Source organism: Sceloporus occidentalis, unplaced genomic scaffold, assembly GCF_023333645.1.
Source record: "Sceloporus occidentalis isolate IW3139 unplaced genomic scaffold, rSceOcc1.0.p SCAF_124, whole genome shotgun sequence".
NCBI classification, from domain to species: Eukaryota; Metazoa; Chordata; class Lepidosauria; order Squamata; family Phrynosomatidae; genus Sceloporus; species Sceloporus occidentalis.
This window is the reverse complement of record NW_028317104.1, coordinates 1,918,223-1,940,634: the sequence shown is the minus strand read 5'-3', so window position 1 is coordinate 1,940,634 and position 22,412 is coordinate 1,918,223. Positions and strand designations below refer to the sequence as shown.

The 22,412-nt window shown below is 41.0% G+C and overlaps 1 protein-coding gene across 1 annotated transcript; it reads left to right on the top strand.

Annotated features, from left to right (window-relative positions):
• The first annotated feature begins 1,151 nt into the window (after window positions 1–1,151).
• LOC149282017 (max-like protein X) lies at window positions 1,152–21,207 on the top strand. The gene is made up of 8 exons (XM_089498686.1): window positions 1,152–1,163; window positions 15,023–15,170; window positions 16,209–16,292; window positions 17,845–17,951; window positions 18,255–18,354; window positions 19,567–19,666; window positions 20,147–20,348; window positions 21,151–21,207. The coding sequence occupies exons 1-8, from the start codon at window positions 1,152–1,154 to the stop codon at window positions 21,205–21,207; spliced, it is 810 nt and encodes a 269-aa protein (XP_089354812.1).
• The last annotated feature ends 1,205 nt before the right edge of the window (window positions 21,208–22,412 follow it).

The window sequence follows — 22,412 nt, the reverse complement described above, 5'->3', positions numbered from 1 at the left end:
CCCGCTGACCCGGCTGGAAGCACCGGTAAGAGAGGGCTGAGGGGAGAGAGGGGGGAGAGAGTGTGTGTGTGTGTGTGTTAGTTAAATGGGGGTATAGGGTGTGTGTGTGTGTTAAATGGGGGCATAGGGCATTTCTGGAGTGGCGTTAAGGGGGCATTTAATAGAGCACTCTGCCTCCTGAAATGCCTTATACCTCCCTATATGCCACTCTGCCCCATAATATGCCTTTTAACCCCCTAAATGCCAGAGTGGCATATAGGGGTATAAGGCATTTCTGGAGGCAGAGTGCTCTATACAATGCCTTTTAACTCCCTTAATGCCATTCTGCCTCCTGAAATGCCTTATACCTCCCTATATGCCACTCTGCCCCATAATATGCATTTTAACCCCCTAAATGCCAGAATGGGATATAGGGGTATAAGGCATTTCTGGAGGCAGAGTGGCACATAGGGGGTCAAAAGGCATACCATGGGGCACAGTGGCATATAGAGGGTTAAAAGGCATATCATGGGCCACAGTGCCATATTGGTGTGGCAAGCCTGGGGGCAGATGTGCGTAACTGGGGGACAAGTTGGAAAATACAAGAAATAAAAACAAAAAAAATATTTTTCTCAATCATAGCTTTTATTAAAAAAAATAGTTTACATGAATTAACATTTACTGGTAAAACTTTTTTCCTTTGGGGTCGTCTTATATTCAGGCTTTTTCTTTTTTTCCTACGTTAATATTCAGATTTTGGGGGGTCGTCTTATAATCAGGGTCGTCTTATAATCGAGCAAATACGGTATTTACCATCTCATGCCGTCCATAAAAAAACTGCATCTGCACCAGACGGCACCAGAAAGAAAAACTGATGTTGATTGTGCAGCGACATCTAGTGACTGAACATTGAATTCTTCAGATTTACATTAATGCTCATTCTTTTTACTATTATATCATGTGTTAGGATTCAAAATTTTCCTTAGAAAAAACAGAATTATCTATGTAACGTTTAAAAGCCTTATATGGATGTTAACTAAACCTAACCAGTGACATATGCTGGCCTTGATTTACTTTGCCTAAGCCTAGGGTGACAGTTTCATGGGGTGGTAGATCACCTGTGCCTCCATGACAAACTTATAGCACAGCCTGAAAATTCAGCATACAGGACGATGGTCACAGAGGTAAGTAGGGGGGGCAAGGTGCTGTTTTAGGCAAAGTTTAAGGCAGCAAGTCAAAATATGCTACTGAATCTAACTATAGTAAGTCATGTCATACTCATACCTGGGAAGTTCTGGGCTCTGGCGGGATGCGGCCAGGACTGCCCACTGACGTCAGTGGGAGGTCCTTGTGACATCGATGGGAGGTCCTACTGATGTCGGGGGGTTTCCGTTGATGTCAGGGGCGTTCCCGCATATGTCAGTGGGAAACTCCCCAATTTAAATGGAAAATGGGCGGGGAGTGAGGTATGTCAAGACTCCGCTCCCGCAAACTGGAGGATTCGGGTCTTGACCCGGAGAACCGGTGCTTCACCCGGCAATCTCCAGGCAAACCCAGAGAGTTCCCAGGTATGGTCATACTGATAGATCATGTGATTTGTTAGGTCCCTGCCTTCTGCAGTTTTACAGCATGGCATGCTAATGGTCTATAATTGCAAACAGTGTCACATTTGCTGGGACAGTCAAATTTGTGTCTGTCCCAACATAAAAATACTGCCTATGCCTTGTGCTGTGCACAGGCAGCACCCTAAACGCTGGTAAAGAACAGAACCAAGTTCTCACCTAGTTGTATAGCATGAAGATGATGCCAAGACATATTGGGGTCGATTTAACCCCTTAAGGACCAGGCTGTGTTTTACCTTTTGTACCCTTAGGGACCGAGGCTGTTTTAACACTTTTGCGGTGCTCGTGTTTAGATGTAATTTTCTCCTCACTCATTTAGTGAACCCACACAAGTTATATGTTGTTTTTTTCAGTACAAGAGGCTTTCTTTAGATACCATATATATGATGAAAAATTGAAAAGAAAACACATTTTCTGACTTTTGCCCAGTGGCGTTGCTACAGGGGGGCAAGGGGGGGCAATTGCCCCCCCTAGGTTAATCCTTGCCCCCCTGTTGCCCCCTGCCGAATTTAGCAACCGCTCGGCGCCCCCCATTCTCCTCCACGAGGCCAGTGCAACCGATCTTACGCGGGCCGCACCTCGAGCATGTACTGGCTGACTTGGCATGATAGGAGTGTGATCGCTAACAGCCCTATAAAAGCAAAAAAACATAAAAACATTGGGTATTTCTAAACTCAGGACAAATAGTAGAATCTATTTAGCAGTTTTTTTCATTAGCTTTTATAGATGAGTGTAACGGGTTCATCTAGAGAGCTGTAGTAACTCTCAGAGATCGCCCAGATGTATCCTCCTGTTGTCCCCGAAATCACTTCCAGCACCAGTCAGCATGCACACCTTGAAACCCTGCTATATGTACCCAGTAAGTAGACACAACTACCTTGAATTGAGTACAGCAGGAATGACTACCTTGGGGCCTTGTATGACAGGTCATTCTGTCACAATGAGTAAAAGATTTTTCAAGTAAAAGTCAGAAAAAGGCCTTTTTTTCTCAATACTTTTTCACAGGACTGTATATAATGAGAAAACCTCACTTCCCATATCATATACACAACAAATGTATGTAGCAAAAACTACCAGCTACATTTTCAAATATATCCATTTTATGTCTAGTATTTATAAATGCTCAGTGAACTAAAGATACTTTACACTAGATGGAAAAGAAATATTGGGACACATTATTGAATTCGGGTTTTTCAATCAGATCCATTGGCCCATGTGTATAAAAATAATCTCTTAGCCATGCAGTTTGCATTTACAGACATATGTGACAAAAATGGGTTGCTCTGAAGAGCTCAGTGAATACAAGCATGGTATTGTAATAGGATGCCATCTTTGCAATAAGTCAGTTTGTGAAATTTCATCCATGCTAGATATGCCGTAGTCAACTGGCAGGTGGTATTTTTGTAAAGTGAACCTGAATGGTTCCAAACATCCATTGGCATTAATATCAGCACAAAAACTGCCAAGCATTGGATTGAGTGTTGTAAAGCACGCTGCCACTGGACTCTGGTGCAGTGGAAACATGTTCTGTGCAGGGCCGGACTGGCCCACCGGGATACCGGGAAATTTCCCGGTGGGCCGGAAGGTCCGTGGGCTGGGCGGCCGGCACTTACCATGAAGACAGCCGCTGAGCGGCTGCAAATGGCAATGAACGCCTCCCTCGGTGCCAGGGGCGGGCTGGGCAGGGGGGCAATTGCCCCCCAGGCTTCCCGAAATCTAACCAAAGCGGCTGCTGGGTGCTGATGCGGCCGGCCGGCATCAGCACCCAGCAGCCGTGTGCGATGGCCGTCTAGTGATGGGAGCAGTGTGAGGGGTGAAAGCTCCGCCCCCTCGCACTGACCTTTCACCCCTCACTCTGCTCCCATCACTATGCGGCCATCAGATTGCTGGGAATGTAATCTAAACGGCCGGTGCGTGCTGATGCCGCCGGCCGGCTCTGCTTTAATACTTTTTTTTTACTTTATATGTCAAGCCGATCCAGCTTACCATATAAATAAAAAAAAAGTGTTAAAGTAGCTCCGGCCGGCGGCATCAGCACGCACCGGCCGTTTAGATTACATTCCCAGCAGTCTGATGGCTGCATAGTGATGGGAGCAGCGTGAGGGGTGAAAGCTCCGCCCCCTGGCACTCAGACTGCTGCAGCACCGGATGTCAGGTCAGTGACTTCCTGTCAGCATAGAGGAGAACAGTGTGCAGCTACCAGAGGACGGAAGTCAAGAGAAGTAGAAGGTGAGTAAACCAATGTATTTTTTGTACTGTATAATATTTTTTTGTATTTGTTAAAAACAAAAAAAATCGGCATGTGTGTGTATGTAAGTGTGTCCCCCTATATGCCACTCTGCCTCCAGAAATGCCTTATACCCCCCTATATGCCACTCTGTCCCATGATATGCCTTTTAACCCCCTATATGCCAGAGTGGCATATAGGGGTATAAGGCATTTCTGGATGCAGAGTGACATATAGGGGGTCAAAAGGCATATCTGGAGGCAGAGTGGCATAAAGGGAGTTAAAAGGGATGTCATGGGGCAGAGGGGCATATAGGAGGGTATAAAGCATATCGGGGAGGCAGAGTGGCATATAGGGGGCATAAGGCTTTTCTGGAGGCAGAGTGCCCCATGATATGCCTTTTAACCCCCTTTATGCCACTCTGCCTCCATAAATGCCTTATACCCCCCTATATGCCACTCTGTCCCATGATATGCCTTTTAACCCTCTATATGGCAGAGTGGCATATAGGGGGTTAGAAGGCATATCACGGGGCAGAGGGGCATATAGGAGGGTTGAGGCATATCAGGGAGGCAGAGTGGCATATGGGGGGTATAAGGCATTTCTGGAGGCAGAGTGACATAGGGAGTAAAAGGCATTTCTGGAGGCCCCCCTATATGCCACTCTGTCCCATGATATGCCTTTTAACCCCCTATATGCCAGAGTGGCATATAGGGGTATAAGGCATTTCTGGATGCAGAGTGACATATAGGGGGTCAAAAGGCATATCTGGAGGCAGAGTGGCATAAAGGGAGTTAAAAGGGATGTCATGGGGCAGAGGGGCATATAGGAGGGTATAAAGCATATCGGGGAGGCAGAGTGGCATATAGGGGGCATAAGGCTTTTCTGGAGGCAGAATGCCCCATGATATGCCTTTTAACCCCCTTTATGCCACTCTGCCTCCAGGAATGCCTTATACCCACTATATGCCACTCTGTCCCATGATATGCCTTTTAACCCCCTATATGGCAGAGTGGCATATAGGGGGTATAAGGCATTTCTGGAGGCAGAGTGGCATATAGGGGGTTAGAAGGCATATCAGGGGGGCAGAGTGGCAAGCCTGGGGGCAGAGGTGCATAACTCGGGAGTAGGTTGTCAAATGAAAGGATATAAAAACCAAACATGTCTCAATCATAGCTTTTATTAAATATGGATACATAAAATAGTCTACATGAATTAATAAAGAAATAAAAGTTTCTTACCAGAATATCGTGAAGAATAATGTGATCAGTGTTTTGTTCCACTGAATAAAATGGAACTTTTTCATCTAAAAATGTTCGCAGTAGCAAATGTTTTGATCCCATTATGTGTAATGTATTTCATTTATTAGGGCCTTTTAACACTTTTGCTTCTGGCATTTTAATACAAATAATGAGATAAAAAGAATGGCGAATAGTGTGACGCGGGTATGTATAAGGGGTGCGTGTGGGTATAAGAGCTTGACCGTGAGATAAACTATATGGGGCTGGTCTCCAAATTTTTCCAGGGCTGCTTTTCAGTCCCAGTCCGGCCCTGGTTCTGTGGAGTGTTCTGATTGGCAAGTCTGTGTTTGGCGGATGCCAGGAGAACATTATCTGCCTGACAGCATTGGCCCAACTGTAAAGTTTGGTGGAGGAGGGAGAATTAAGCGGGAAATTAGCTGTGTTGTCTGTCACTCCCTAATCCATTCAACAACATTGGGATCTAAACTCAGAGATTGCAGTTTATTTATAAGTCTTCTATGTGGGACAGTGTCAAAAGCCTTAATGAAATCCAGATACACAATGTCTACTGCACCACCTTGATCAACTACTTTAGTCACCCAATCAAAAAAAAAAAAATAAGATTCGTTTGGCATGATCTTCCTGAGGTAAACCCATGTTGTTTTTGATCTTGAAACCCATGTGACTTCAGATGTTCAACAACCCTATCCTTTAACATAGTTTCCATTAATTTCACCACTACAGATGTAAGACTAACTGGCCTGTAGTTGCTCGACTCCTCCCTACTGCATTTTTTGTGAATGGGCACAACATTCGCCAATTTCCAATCCCCTGGAACGACTCCCGTTACCAATGATTTGTTAAATAAATCAGTTAACGGTTTTGCCAGTAACCCAGCAAGCACTTTTAATAAATTGGGGTATATCTAGGGTTGCCACCTTTCAAAAAAGACCGGCCATGCTAATTTGCATAATCTGTCATACAGGGGGTTAAAAGGCATTTCTGGAGGCAGAGTGACATATAGGGGGTTAAAAGGAATATCATGGGCACTCTGCCTCCAGAAAAGCCTTATGCCCCCCATACCATCTACACATATTCTCATTTTAGAAGTCAGCTTGTAAAATCTAAAACTTTTGTTTTTGTGTGGGGTGACTCACTCAGTCACTGTTTATGTGTTAAACCACACAGACTGATGATCACTAGATCCCAAACTTTCACTTACAGAAATATACGTTAACAAATCTCCATTTGTGAACACTAAATCCAATTTGGCCTCCTTACGAGATGGCTCCTCAACGACTTGTTTTATATATAATCCCAGTAGGGAGTTCAGAATATCTGCACTCCGGGCACAACCAGCTACTTTGGTTTTCCAGTTCACATCAGGAAGATTAAAGTCACTCATGATTATAACATCCCCCTTCACACACCAGCTTGTGTTAAATTAGATCTTATGTTATTTTTCACACATAGGGCCACCCCTCCCCCTTTCTGTCTTTTCTATATAAAGAGTTCCCCGGTGCTGATATGTCCCAGTCATTTTTCTCGTTATACCATGTCTCAGTAACAGCCACTATATCAACATTCTCAGTTGCCACTACTGTTACAAGTTCATGGGTCTTATTTCCTAAACTGCGAGCATTTGTAGCTTTAGCTTTAGCATTAACACTAATGCTGCAATCACTTTCTGTCCTTGTTTTGGGGGGCAAAATATATGCTTCTCCCTATTATCTGTATAGAACAAGTCCCCAGATCCACCCACCTGGTTACTAAGTAAATCACCTTCCCTTTCTATACTGTCTACTCCGGTTTTTATCCCCCCCCCCATTCCTAGTTTAAAATCTCCTCCAACCGTCTAGCCATTCTCTCTCCAAGCACATTGGACGCTCTTGCATTTAGGTCCAATTCATCACGACTATAGAGATCACACCCCAAAGCAAAATCAGCCCAGTGCTCTAAAAACCCAAAGCCCTCCTTCTTACACCAAGACTTCAGCCATGCATTTAGCTCCCTAATCTCCCGCTGCCTTTCCGGTATAGCGCATGGCACAGGTAGTATCTCTGAGATACTGAGGTCCTTTTTTAATCTTACTCCCTAAATCCCTAAAATTACCTTTTAGGACACTCCATCTGCCTCTTACTATGTCATTGGTGCCAATATACACCAAGACAGCTGGATCCTCACCAGCCCCTCCCATCCAATAATCTATCCACTCTGTCTGCAACATGTATGCAACCAGATTACACTGTCTGTTTTCATAATTATAGAATCCCCTACCACCACAACATGCCTAGGCTTCCCTTCCTTTGGGATCCCCTGCACACTGGATCAGCTGCTCTCCTGGCTGTTAGGGTGAACAGCCTTTTCCAGAAAGCCCACCTCTGAGTCTGCCTCCCCAACATGCTCACTTAAAGGGGCAAATTTGTTGGCCTCACAAATGCTCTACTGGATGAGTGGGCAAAAATTCCCACCGAATTCCCACACTCCAAAATCTTGTGAAAGCTTTCCCAGGAGAGTGGAAGCTGTTACAGCTACAAAGGTGGACCAACTTAATATTAATGTGTATGTATATAGAATGTGATGTCATAAAAGCCCCTGTTGGTGTAATGTCCCGAAACTTTTTTCCAAATAGTGTAAGTATATATAGAGCCCCTTAAAGTAAATTAGAATGGTCAAGAGTGTGGCAGCTGTAGTTTAATGTACATAAATGTAAACTAACGCACAAACAGATTCCAAGGCAGGCTATAGCATTGGGAGCACTATTGCGTCATTGAGAACAGAAGACAGGAATAATTATTTCTAAGGACTTAAGCAGGCAATGCAATAAAGTGTCCCAAAAAGCAAGCAGGATGCTTGGTTATATAGCTAAAGGCATTACTAGCAGGAAGAAGGAGGTTTCTCAAACTTTACAGAACTCTGGTCAGCCCATACCTAGAGTATTGTGTACAGTTATGGAGAGAGTTTGAGGAGGGCTTCCAAAATGCTGCAGGATACAAAATATACAGTGTGACGGAAGCCTCCATCACTGGGACCACTGGGACCTCTGGAGAGGCTTAACTGCCAGCCTCCTCCCTATTGATTATGGGCCCTGGGTTTGTAAAGGCCTCTGTGGCTACCCCCAGCAGTATCATCTCATCACTGGCTGCGGGGATTATCTCCAGCAGACAGCCAGGATCTGCCACCAGGGAGTGACCACCATTCTTTCAGTTTAATGTTGTATAAATCAGTCTCCCCCCTATTGTATTGTTAATCTCGTTACTGCCCCTGTTGTCTCTGGGAGGAAGATTAAGGGGCGGTTTGTGTCCCAATATCTTGTTTTATATTAATGTGTGTTTTGCTGGATATATCCAGCTCTGTGTGTGAGAAATAAATCAGTCTTCGTTTGGTTTTACCCTACACTGAGTCTCGGCTAGTGACTGGGGAACCGGGGAAAGTGTGTTGTCCCAGGCTAAGGGAGCACAAGACAGCGGAGGTAGTCGTTGACATACAGGTATTTCAAGTCACAGACCCTCTCAGGGCTGAAAATGGTCCAAGAACCAACAAAACATTGGCCTGGGACTATGGGACTTGGGGCCAATTTGAGGCCTGTCGGATCACTTGACTGTGTTAGTGAGTCTCCAACAGCAGCATTACCGATAATACCCCACACCCAAACTATGCAAGCCTCCGGCAGCTTGAGACCATGGCTGTGTGGCGACTATTCATGACCGGAGATATGGACCACCTGCTTCCCCTGGACTCCTGCTTGAAAAGAAGACCATTGTCCCAGCATCTCCATTAACCATGTCAACAGAGGGAGAGTGAGCAGATTGCAGATGACCCCATTTCTAACTCCATGACCACAAGATGACCCAGCTCAATCACACATACACCAAAGTCACAAAATAGGCACCTGAGTGAGCACCCACCCAACATGTCATGCATTGCTACGGCTATCAAGGTGGACACCTGGCAGAATTCCAGGTGTGATCCCTTCATTACACTTCTGACCACATTTACCAAGTTGTGACACAGCCTTGAATTACTGACCACCCCTTCCATAGGCACCACAACTTTCAGCATGGCTGAGCCCAGTGTCACTGATGCCTGGGGTGGGTGTGACAATATTTCTAACCCCTCCCCTTGATAAACATAACCCCTCTAACCACACCCATTTGCTACTCAACATCTTTGGGCCTCCCAACTTTACCATGTAACATGTCACTCTCTTCCTACAGTGCCAGCTTTGTCCCCAAACAGCTTGTCTGAGCCATTTTGGACCAAAACACGTCATCAGTGATACTTTTTCCCCCAAACAGCATTACACTAAATTTAATGAAGCAGTGGATCGAGAGGGGCAAAGCCCTAGCTAGCTCTTTTTGCACCCAAGGCAAGAACAGAATATTCTGCCCTCCACTATATCTATACAGAGGTTATTTTGAGGAAAGTAGATTAATAAGTAAAAAGGAAATTCATTGTATTAAAACTGCAGAGTTAAAAAAAATAATTGTAAAACAAATTCCCCCAAACCCTGACACTGAGGGTGATACAGCATTACTCCCACCAATATATATATATATATATTATGAATTCTTTTTCAGATTTTTAAATAGCACATAAATACAAATAAACAAATATTAATACATCAAACAAAACAACACCAAACTTAAGACACATCAAAGGAAAACGAGGGAGAGAGGAATGTCTTAGTGGTGAGGAGATGGATTTTTCCTAAATTAGCTTTTGGTCTCCATAATGTCCTGGGCTTTTTTTTAACCAATTTTGATAGGCCAAGTTGGTCCTGCCACTACTATCCAGAGGCCAGCTAATATCTTTTTCCATATTTAGTTGATATAGCAACTGAGTTCTAAAGTGGTCTGTTTGGAAAGAGGTGGTTGACTCCCAATTTCTGGCTATCAATATTTTTACAGCGGCCAAACAATGAACAGGCAGAGGTCTCAATTCTTTTGGAATATTATTAATTTTTAAGAGAAGCAGCGAGGTCTTGGGTTCCCATCCTAATTTTATGTCAGTTAATTGTCTAAATCAGTCATATGCATATTTCCAGATTGGAGAAATTAAGTTACAAGTCCACCAAATGTGTAAGATCCGTCCCGATCTCCACATCTCCAGCAGTTAGGTGCCGAGTGGGGATACGTCTTACTTATTCTTTTTGGTGTCAAATACCATCTACTCATTAGCTAATATTGGTTTTCTATCAAATTCAGAAAGTGTATTATGTTATTCGCTTGATGCAATGCTGTATTTCATTCTTTTAAAGGTATTTTTAAGTTTAAATCTTTTCCCCATGCCCTTAAAGCAAGAGATCTTATTGAATCGTTACATTTGGCTCCGAGTTTGTTTATTTTTTTGTGTGAAAATATAAGCTTGAGAAGGTTACGAAGAGGACTAATAGAATATATATACTTTTTTCAAAAAAACTCTTTATGCGTAAATCGAGGAACGTTTCGAAATCTTTTTTAGAAGTATCATCGGATTCAATGATATACCATGGTTTGTCTTTACTCTGATCTATTTGTAAGTAACTGATATGGGCTACTATATTTGCTTGATATACCAAATGTATATTGGGGAAATTCATACCACCCTGCTTGATTTTCATCTCTCACCAATATATACTGAGCCTGACCATGGTACAGTATAACCCCCATCAATATACACTCACTGGCCACTTTATTAGGTACACCTGTTCAATTGCTTGTTAATACAACTAGCCAATCACATGGCAGCAACTCAATGTATTTCAGCATGTAGACGTAGTCAAGACAACTTGCCAAGCATCAGAATAGGGAAGAAAGGGGATTTAAGTGGCTTTGAACGTTGCAAGGTTTTTGGTGCAAGTACGGGCTGGTTTGAGTATTTCAGAAACTGCTGATTTACTGGCATTTTCATGCACAACCATATCTAAGGTTTCCAGAGAATGGTCTGAAAAAGAGAAAATATCCAGTGAGCGGCAGTTGTGTGGAAAAAAATTCCATGTTGATGTCAAAGGTCAGAGGAGAATGGGCAGACTGGTTCAAGATGACAGAAAGGCAACAGTAACTCAAACAAACGCTCGTTATAACCAAGGTATGCAGAATACCATCTCTGAACGCACAACACGTCAAGCCTTAAAGCAGATGGGCTACAGCAACAGAAGACGACACCGGGTGCCACTCCTGTCAGATAAGAACAGTAAACTGAGGCTACAATTTGCATAGGCTCACCAAAATTGGACAATGGAAGACTGGAAGAACGTTGCCTGGTCTGATGAGTCTCGATTCCAGTTACGACATTCAGATGGCAGGGTCAGAATTTTGTGTAAATAACATGAAAGCATGGATCCATCCTGCCTTGTATCACCGGTTCAGGCTGCTGGCGGTGGTGTAATGGTGCAGGGGACATTTTCTTGGCACACTTTGGGCCCCTTAGTATCAATTGAGCATCGTTTAAACGTGACAGCGTTGTTGCTGACCATGTCCATCTCTTTATGACCACGGTGTATCGATCTTTTGATGGCTACTTCCAGCAGGATAATGCACCATGTCACAAAGCTCACATCATCTCAAACTGGTGTCTTGAACATGGCAATGAGTTCACTGTACTCCAATGGCCTCCACAGTTACCAGATCTCAATCCAATAGAGCACCTTTGGGATGTGGTGGACCGGGAGATTTGCATCACGGATGTGCAGCCACCGCGTGATGCCATCATGTCCAAAATCTCTGAGGAATTTTTCCAGCACCTCGTAGAAAGTATGCCTCTAGAATTAAGGCAGTTCTGAAGTCAAAAGGGGGTCCAACCCAGTACCAGCAAGCTGTACCTAATAAAGCGGCCAGTTAGTGTGTGTATATATATATATATCTATCTATATATGTATATATATATATATATATATATACGTATATACATACTGAGCCTGACAATGGTAAACCACAACGGTGGTACGGCATATCTCTCATCACTATATACTGAGCCATACACTTACGGTGGCACGGCATAAATCCCAATATCACATCAGCATATTATTATCAGTGTGCTGGGCCATTGGTTCAAGCTCTCCTAGTTTTTACACCAAGTAGTTGTATTGTGTCCAATAATTATACATTATTAAGGGCTTGCTTAAAGACTTGCCCAGCACCTAGATTGCATCCATGTGATTTGCCCCAGCACCCATATTGCACTCACAAGACTTGCCCCCCCGATCGCACTCATAGGACTTGTCCAGCACCCATAATTCACTCATAGGACTTTCAGCAGCACCCAGATTGCATCTACAGGCCTTATTCTAAAATAAGTAAGATCAAGAGGGGACTCCACCATGCTTAACTGGCCGATGCCTGGTACCTCCGACACCCAACTGTAAGAGACTTCACCTTTTATTCAAACCCATACAACAAATATTCACAGTACTATCAACTGACTCAAAAAACGTTCTATGAATTCGGAGTGATTTTGTCGGCTCAAAATCCGTTTTTCATTGAAGGGGTTAACGCTGCACTGACGCTCTCATGGAGCGAACAGGCAGCTTCAGGCAAGTGTGTCCATCCATGAGAGCGTCAGTGCAGCGGTAATCCCTTCAATGATCGTGGCATTTTAGGGGTTAATACCCGTTTTGTACGGGGCTCTGCTGCTGTGGTTTAAAAAAAAATATAAAAAAAAATGAATAAATAATCGCACTGACCTGAAAGTCCTGGGTGCTTCCAGGTAGAGCCCTGTGCTCCCGCAATGTGGGTATTCCACTCCCGCCACATTTGTGGTCAATCCCGCCCGCTCCCACCACATTTGTGGCCAATCACGCCCACCTCCTTACCTTGCTGCCCTAGTGTTGCTTCCTCACAGCGTCTCTTCTCTTGCTCCGCCCAGGAGCAAGGCAGAGTCACGGGAAGTGATGTCACATCATGTGACTCCGTTTTGTTCCTGGGCGGAGCAATAGAGGAGACACTGTAAGGGAGCAGCGCGAAGGCAGCCTTGCGGGACTGCGCAGGATTACCGGGACCCGCAGGTACAGTGTCTGACCGCCCGCAACACCAGCAAGACCACCCGAGCCCGCAAGTTTTTTGGCGGGACCCGCCTCCCAATGCAGTCCTCTACTTCCAGGTCAAATGCTGGGAGTTTAATAACTGCTGCAGAATCAAAGTGGGCTGATGACGACCAGATCACTCCTGGCCAATAGGAGTGATCTAATCATTATGGCAGCCCCTGGATGACCCTGCCCTACAAAGAGAGGTCAAATCATTAATTAAAAAAAAATACATAACTATTAACAGCGGCCTAAACTTGTCACTTCTGATTATAAAATATTTAAAAGTTTAAAAATTGAAATGCGCACATTCCAGTTTTGACTCCACAATGTCTGAGAAACATGACTTATCTATGCATGTGGGGTATCACTGTGTTTTTTCATCTATAATCCTGGTGAAACCGCAAGGTGGATGTGAAAAATGTTTTCTATTTTTGTTAGACTAAATTTGGAAGGCGCCGGTGTGGAATCAGCTGCATGGGATGCAATATGGCCCTCACTAGATTCCCTGAGCCGTCTAGTTTTAGGAAATATATAGTTTTAGGGGGTTAAAATTAAATATGGGACGTCTACGTGTCTCAGATGAGACCTGGACCCAACAAACTGATCTGGCAAAATTCCATGTTTGAAAACTGAAATTCGCATGTTCCAATTTTGAACCCGCAGTGCCAAAGAGACATGCCCTATACATGTATATGGGGTACTCCTGTACTCGGGGGGTGTTCCTAAATACAAATCACAAGTTGTTTCAGTCATTTTATGTACCCGGGGGAAAAAATACTGAAATACTGTGTTTGGATTGAATGGGTTTGTTAAAAATTGAATTTTACTGCAATGTTTAGGACAGACTGGCACTAAAATGGTTAAATAAAAATTGTTAAAATGCCCCAATTAAACACTTTGGGATGTTATCTTTCAAAAAATATATACTTTTGTTGAGCGTTTTTTCTTTTTCTGGTCACTATTGGGGCGCAACTCCCAGGATAGCACATTTTTTTTAAATCTTGTTTAGAAACAGTGATGCACGCCATTCATATTTAACCCGGTAAGTGCCAAAATAAATGAAAATACCAGGCATATGAGGTGTTTCCAAAAACAGGACAAATACCCAAATACACTTTTGGAGTTTTTTTTCCCATTTGCACTGGTTATATTAAGTTATATTTATTATATTTATAGGTGAAACTGTGAAAATATTTCCTTTTTCCTAATTTCCCCCACATTTTTCATACTTAATGATGGTTTATATAAAATTATTATTTCAAAAGAAAGCCCTACTTGTGCTGAAAAAAAAACAATATACGAATTGTGTGGGTGCACTGATTCAGAAGAGAGAATTTACAGTTGAAGACATAGCAAAAACGGCTCCGGTCCTTTAGCGCAACCTTAGTAACAAAAAACGGGTCCTGAAGTGGTTAAACGACCAGAGTCTAAAAATAACACTTTTAGCTAATTCCTGTCCCTTATAACAAAGTGACCTGATTGGTGAGTATGAGTTGATCACGTGCACTTATGCCTTAAAATTCACAATAAAACGTACAGAAAAAAACTAAAATGTTAATACGTTTTCCCTTGTAAATACAACATGTTATTCCTTTTACGAATAAATTAACCAAAAATCCCGGCTCTGTATATCGCCACAACCACTTAACTGCGTAGGAGGTTGACTAGAATAACATCACTTCCTGTTTCACTCAAGAGTAGCGAACTTTTATGCGCATGCGCTGTAAGTAAAACCATGGAAGCAGGCCAACCGTATCTCCTCCCTAGCCCCGCACACTCTCCCCGGGTCCCGGATTTACCGGTAAGGCTAAGGGCCGGTTTCAGCATGTAATTATACGGTCACAGTGTATCTGGGGAAAATGTTGGGGTTGTCCGGCTTTGCTCAGGACGTCTGGTATCCATTATCAATAATAATATGTGAAAGGTTAATATGCTTTCGCATCAGTAGATTTTACCAAAGAATCAGGATTATGTTTTACTTCATCCTCCTCCTAACCGGATTGTGTTTTCTTTATCCTTGTTCTTATTTTCCTGTGTTTCTCCTGAAATTGACCGTCAGTCTGATAACCCATATGCCGATAATGTGGAAGAGACAGGTAAGATTCTCTATGTGATACCTGTTGTTGTTTCTCAGTATTTGTGACGTGAATGATGTCATCACATGCAGATTATTTTTCATTAGCGTCCTGTTTTTTTCCCCAGGTACCAGATAAATGACATGTAAAAAATGTAATCAAACACCTTTTGCTTTTTTGGGGATAAATTAAAACATTAAAAAGCTAAGGCACAAATAATACACAATATTTCTACCAAGCAAACATGCTTAGACTTTTTAATACATACATCATAAACAAAAAATGTAAACTCTGAATTACATTATTATTATTATTATTATTGTATTTTCTAAATTTACAAAGCTTATCTTGCATGACAAAACATAAATTACTCAACATACTTTGTCCATTTCATATGTTTCTTTATCATATTTTGGTTTGTTTATTTTTACTTGTGAAGGTCCATTGTGTAGTGTACAACATGTAAACAAACAAGTATCTTTCCTATAATTTCCTTACTTGTCAGCAATAATTTGTTCTCTGTTGTAATCTTGGTTTTTGCTTAACAGGATTAACAACACAAGCCTTTGTGGCCTGTAGAAAGATGATGTATGTTTAGGACTCTCCTATAGTCCTATGTATCAGATAGAAAAATCATTGTGTGAATAGTTGATTTCATAAAGGAGAGTCAGATACTTGGCTAAAGATGCCAAGTAAAGAAGGCAATTGAAAATGCATACCCTGAACCCCTGGGTTTCCATGCTGCATTGTTGATAAATTGGCACTGGCAGCTTCAAACTTTTTATATGTGCATTTGCTAGCACAGTGTATAGAATATACATATGTATAGAATATATATATATCTTTGTGTGATCACATGTTCACAATTGTTTTGTTGACTGCTGGTGCTTTATCATATTAAATTCTTACAAACTGCACAGAGCATTATGTGCTACCTACCCTATGGGAATGTTATTATTTTATAGTCATTTTTTCTAGATTGTTTTCTTATGTATAAAAAGTTTTCTTCAAACTATAATTGCTGGAATCAGAAATGATACTGGTTTCTCCTCTTTATAGGTCATACTATGGAGCGGAAGGGAAGCCTAGTGTCCAGGGCCAATAGCATTGGATCCACCAGTGCCTCTTCAGTCCCTAATACAGGTAAGTCCTCAACACATTCTAGACATCACTGTGCCCCTCTCACTTTGAATTGGGCAATACACATTTTACTTTGACTTTATGATAATGTCCCATGAACCTTCATATTTTACGATTAAGTTTTTTTTTTCTCCCCTAAATGAGAAACATGACTCTTGCTTATGTTTGATGATGTCATATTTTTAGTACCATATACTCAACAGAATGTGACATGTACGCACTACACATTCTGGGCAAGCCAACTCTAGCAAATCATGTACATGATAGGTGTCATGTTAAGAAATGTCTTTTCTAATTTTTTTCTGCCTCTCACCACATTCTGATGAGCGGAAAGAGGCAGAGAGAATGGTAAGCACTGTTAGCAGGCCATCATTCAAGATCCATCACATCACACATAGTGCTGAAGGTTCCCCCTCTTCAATACTGCTGGATGTTTAGTGATTCCCATGAATTACAACAGAGATCTTTAGAGATCGCTAGCTGTGGTCCACTGTCCACCAGGCAATGCATGGGTGAACTAAACTGAGTGTCCAAAACCCCCATGTCCCTCCGAGTAGATGCATAAAAAGAGAAAACCCATTCTCTGTGTAACAATCCAGATATCGAATACAAAACTAGTAGTGCAGTGTGTTAGGGAGTGCTTAAGACTTCTATTATTCTCCAAAACATTAAAATGTTATATGGATGATATAATTATTCTCTGGGGATGTTGTTTGGTATAGGGTGTAGTAAAATATATTGTTTGCTTTTCATAAACATACTTTATGGAGTGGTTTTGGAAGCACTATAGCGACTATAGTCCCAACCTACCACCAATGATAGCAGAGTGCTTTTATTCTCCTTTTTTTAGAAATACAAAATGCACAATATAGTGTGTTTGTGTATGTGTACAGATATATATATACATATATGCATGCACACATGCATAAATGGTCATCTAAATGTTATCTATGTTATGCTTAAAAGCTGCTAAGAATATCTAATATTTTCTTCTGTTAGTGAGTGGTTTGTGCAAAGCCTCAATATGATATGTGTTTATTAAAAAGAAATTCTATACACTTAGAATGTATGTCAATGTGTTTATTTTTACTTGGCTTAGTTTATTAAGATAATCTGGTCCCTCGGCATATGCACAACGTTTCTGTGAGGAAACCCTCTTATAGGTTACTAAGCCCCACACCTTTGTTCATGCTACTACCCTATTTAGTAGTAGTTTTTGCTGATGGCATGAATGCTTTTCCCCAAAAACGTAATTGAGCAGGGTTTCACCCTGAAGCAGTAGTTAAAACATGCACAAATATAGTTTGCATTATTGATCCTTAATTAATCAATATGCACTCATGTTGGACTTTAACGTTCCATACCAAGTGTATTGGATGTTTTAGAAGTAGCCACAAATATGGTGAAATGTACTTTGTGACTTTTGGGGGGGGGGGGGGGGCGGTTGCGAGTGGATGTCAGATTTTTTTTTTATCGGCCGCAATGGCATCAAAGTGTGTGTCCCCCTCACCCATAGCCCGCTGCATGATCGACAATGCTTCTTCCCCAACCTCAGATGACGAGGACAGTGATTACCATCAAGACAATCTGAAAGATACCTACAAAGACAGACGCAGGAGAGCACACACACAAGCTGAGCAGAAGAGGAGAGTTGCTATCAAGGTAATATAATTGAACATTCTGGGTCTTCTTGAAATCTAAATTTGGAACATCAACAGCTTATAGATATTGGGCATTTATCTTGGGCACAAAATAACAAGTAATGGTAAAGGCAACACCATGGTGGCTGCACTAATAAGTAGCACGTCTGTTATTTAGTCAAACTAAGCTAAACCATTCCTAAAGCTTAGTGCAGAAAGTTAGCTATGGTAAAGAAAACTATTATACCTGTTATATGTAACTTATAAGAGAAACTCTGGGCTCACTAATATTCTTACTGAACTGATGAGCTTTTCACTTGTTTAGAAAGGTTATGACGACTTACAGACTATTGTGCCCACCTGCCAGCAACAAGACTGCTTTATTGGAGCACAAAAGCTAAGCAAGGCGGTTGTTTTGCAGAAAAGTAAGTTTTTATCTTTACCAAAATATGCAGTCTATTGAACGTTATATGGAAGAAACATAATTGTGTTTGGCTAAGGATTGTATTGTAATTTATTACTAATTTTCCTCCTCCCTCCATTATTCTTGTATCAATAACCTATTCATATTATGTAGTGCTGTACAGTGGGCAAACAGGACATATCAATTTTGGGTATAAAGAAACAAATGTAAGAAAAGCCGTGATAAATGATATTACACCCTAGAAATTATTTAATTCTTAAGGTTGGTTGAGCAAAGGGAGAGGAATGTGAAGAATGTGGTTGCTTTTAATGGTGAATTGGATAATTTTTTGGCAAGGAAGGGTACTTATGATATGTCTTTAATTGAGTAGTTGGTTGGTGTGAAGTCTTGGTATTGGTTTAAAATGAATCTGCCATTTTCCAAAATCCTACATTGTCATTTTGTATCAATAATCTTTACCTGCAGATCTAAGGCTGCCTGTGAATAATCAACATTTCCCTAATACCACACAGAGCTGATTCTTTAAGGCAATGCTAATGAAGTCTGTTACGCCGTAGGATCTTATTAGTCGGTGTCTAAATTTGTATATATATATTTTTTTTCTGATCAATTTTGTCTAAATTTTTATTTAACACTGAACAGTTCTATTGCATACATCAGAGTGTTTGTCTAGTAGATTGAGCTATGGTAACACAGCTAGAATACACATGACAAATACACAGCCGTCTGAAAATATTGTATTATTTAACAACCATAAAATATGATATCTTTGATACAAAAATGGAAGGACATCCCCTTTAAATGATGATTTTTGTACATTGCTTTCACTAATGATTCTCAAAGTTTAATTCTGTTAATGTTCTACTCCCTGTTGTCATTGCTGTTAATGTGCCCATTCATTCAGTAGCCATGAATGCACATATTTATTCTTGATGTTACCATCTAACCCACTGAAACAGGTTTTTTTTTTGTACCAGAGCTCCTCCATGCGAGGTAAACGGAAGTGTCATCTGCTCAGAGATGCACAAGGCAGTTTCAGTTAATGGGACATCAAAGTAGTTTGTAAACTGGCCTCTTATTCCTGGATTTGGAGAGCCTTATATTGCATTGAGACAAAACCTTTTTTTTGAAGGATATGTAATTGGCATTTGGGCTATTTTTCCGTATTTCATTTGACTCTGTTGTTTGTGGCTTTGTCTTTTTATTTTCACAGCTATAGATTATATTCAGTTTCTGCACAAAGAGAAAAAGAAACAGGAAGAGGAGGTATCCATTTTACGCAAGGAGGTCATGGCCTTGAAGATTATGAAATCGTACGTTTATGCACACAGCATATTTAGGAACAGTTTACTAATTTTTTTTTTTGAGTTTAGAGGAAAAATAAGGGGCTGTGTATATAACAACATTTCTGTTTTCCCACTAGTGGCCTGAGTGAGCCATAAAGAGAACCATTATTGTACATTGTGATAGAAACTATAGCAACTACAACGCCTTACAGCTATGTCTGTCAGCAGATAAAGTATCTATTGGTTTACCTAAGGGCTTCATTAAAAGGGATCTTAAATTATCTGTAATCTCATTGGATGAGACGTTCTCTGTGGTTTATGTAAACTCTGTAGTGAGTGGTTTTGTCATCTTATTATAATACACTGCCTATACCTCCTTTCTGTGAGTTTTTTGTTTAACAAAACAAAAAATGCTTTGGAACTCGCATAACCCTTATCCTCCTTTTTAGGATGCTCCGTGTATTTCTTGCGTCTTAACTTTTTTTTATTTATTATTTCTACTTGCAGAAATTACGAGCAGATTGTAAAGGCTCATCAGAGCAACCCGCATGAGGGCACTGACCAGGTTTCTGACCAGGTGAAGTTCCGTGTATTTCAGGGTATCATGGACTCGCTATTCCAGACGTTCAATGCCTCTGTCTCTGTAAATAGTTTCCAGGAGCTCTCAGCATGTGTATTCAGCTGGATAGAAGAACACTGCAAACCACAGGTACCACATAGCTTGCAGCATTCTACAGTGAGGGTGTCACACTAAAGCTGTGATTTCAACTAATCATTATGGAGGGCCAACAATGGTAATTTTTCTCTTGTGAGAACCACTGAGGTGGCCCTGCTTAAAGGTTAATTCAATAGGCAAGGAATGAACGTGAAGATACTTTCAAGACCTCTCACTGATAACTGTACATTATACACGACCTGCCAATAGTAAGGAAGATGAATTCACATTATGAAGAACCAATCTGAGTAAACTTGTGCTGTAGGAAGGGGTTGGCAGGTCATGTATAATCATAGCCGTGAGATATCTTGAAAGTCTCTTCACCTATTGAATAATAAAGTCAGACAGTTGAAACTACAGCTCTCCGTGTCTTATTAAGAATTTCACTTTTCAGGTCCCTTGCTCAGTTTCACAAAATTAGTTTTGATTTTGGGTGTAGGCATTGAATGGAAAAACATTTCTCTGAATTACTTAAAGGATTTTGGTTCTTTCCCACGTTTGTGTATTTTACCCAATCCTGATGTTTTGGTGCATAGTTTTGCCAATGAGAAAAAAAAATGAATGGCAGATATTCATCCCCCTTCTATACTTTTTGCTGTACTACAGTGTGTTAAAAAGAAAAAAAAAACACAAATCCAGATTCTATGAACTGTACATTAATTATAAGGAATGGTAGTGGCGGCTGATTAGTTTTAGCTGGACCATGTTTACCCATTATACATCACTGTGGAATATGATGTTGCATGACTTGTGATTAAAAAGTATTGTGATGCACTTTGTTCTATTCTCTCATCAGAAGCTGCACGATATTGTAATGAGAGTTCTGCACCAGCTGAAGAATCCGCTATACTGAGAAGTTGCTCCCCTGTAAGATGACAGTAGCAAATTACTAACTTTTGATAAATGTTGCTTGTCACCTGAACTATTTTCTTAAGTGCTATTATCACAGGTTTGTTGTGAAACATGGCATTGCTTAATCTACAGTGGCCACAGCATTAACATGTCATGGTGGCTGATGGGCCTTCTTAATCTATTTGTGTGAAAGCAAAAAAAATTCAAAATGTGCTAACACAGTAAAAGTACATAGCAGTATCCACTGAAACTTCAACATTTACTCTGTTGATCACTTCATCACCTTTTGAATCGCAGATGCTTTCCTTTTGGATTTTTACTGGTGTTTAGGATAGGGGACATCTAGTGCTGACTAGGGCAGGATAATACTAGCGGCTACGAGAGGCATTAATAGATTTTATGTAATAGCGTAGGTAATGTTTACTGATGAGGTGAATGATAAACCTCAGCCATATAACTAATTTAACCGTCCATGCACAAGTAGCTTCCTCTTACAGCTTTCATTGATTAAGTAGTCCTCTGGTTAATTTATGGTAACCTGTTCTCCCCCCACCCCCACATATCCACATACTCACTAACTATATATTAGGATCAAAAATCATTTGACTTTTGCTACCAAACTCCATATACTTCCACATATCTTAATGTACTGTGTGTGTATATATAGCAAAGATAAATGAGGGCCCCTTTTGAAATAGCAAACATCGACAACCTGTTACTCAGCACTGCATGAGCCTTTTTTGAGTCCAATATGAGGCAAAAAAAAGTTTTCTGCCCAAATCCTTTTGGGGGGGGGGGGGGGGCGGGTTTCCGTCACAACTTCAGAAATGTTATGTAGTTCAAAGAAAAGCTTATCCTCATATCAAATGTAATTAGAGAAGGCATAATCTGATTGAGCAGTGATGTGTTATACATGTAATTCATCATTATTACCAGTTGATCTCTGCTTCAAAAATTAGTTTATCAATTCCTAATGGACCAGGCTTCTCTGCTGCTTTTTCCAATTTTGTATTGTACAGAAAACTAGTTTAGAAAAAAATATGGAAAGCTATAAGCTTTTCAATAAAAAACTTAATTGAAACATCCAATACTTTATATAATTTAGTCATTCATTAATATTTCACATCTGCTACAAACCTTTTTTGCCATGGTTTAAGAAAAAAAACCTATTAATTGCGTTGGTAAACACAGAAATAAAGCTGCAAC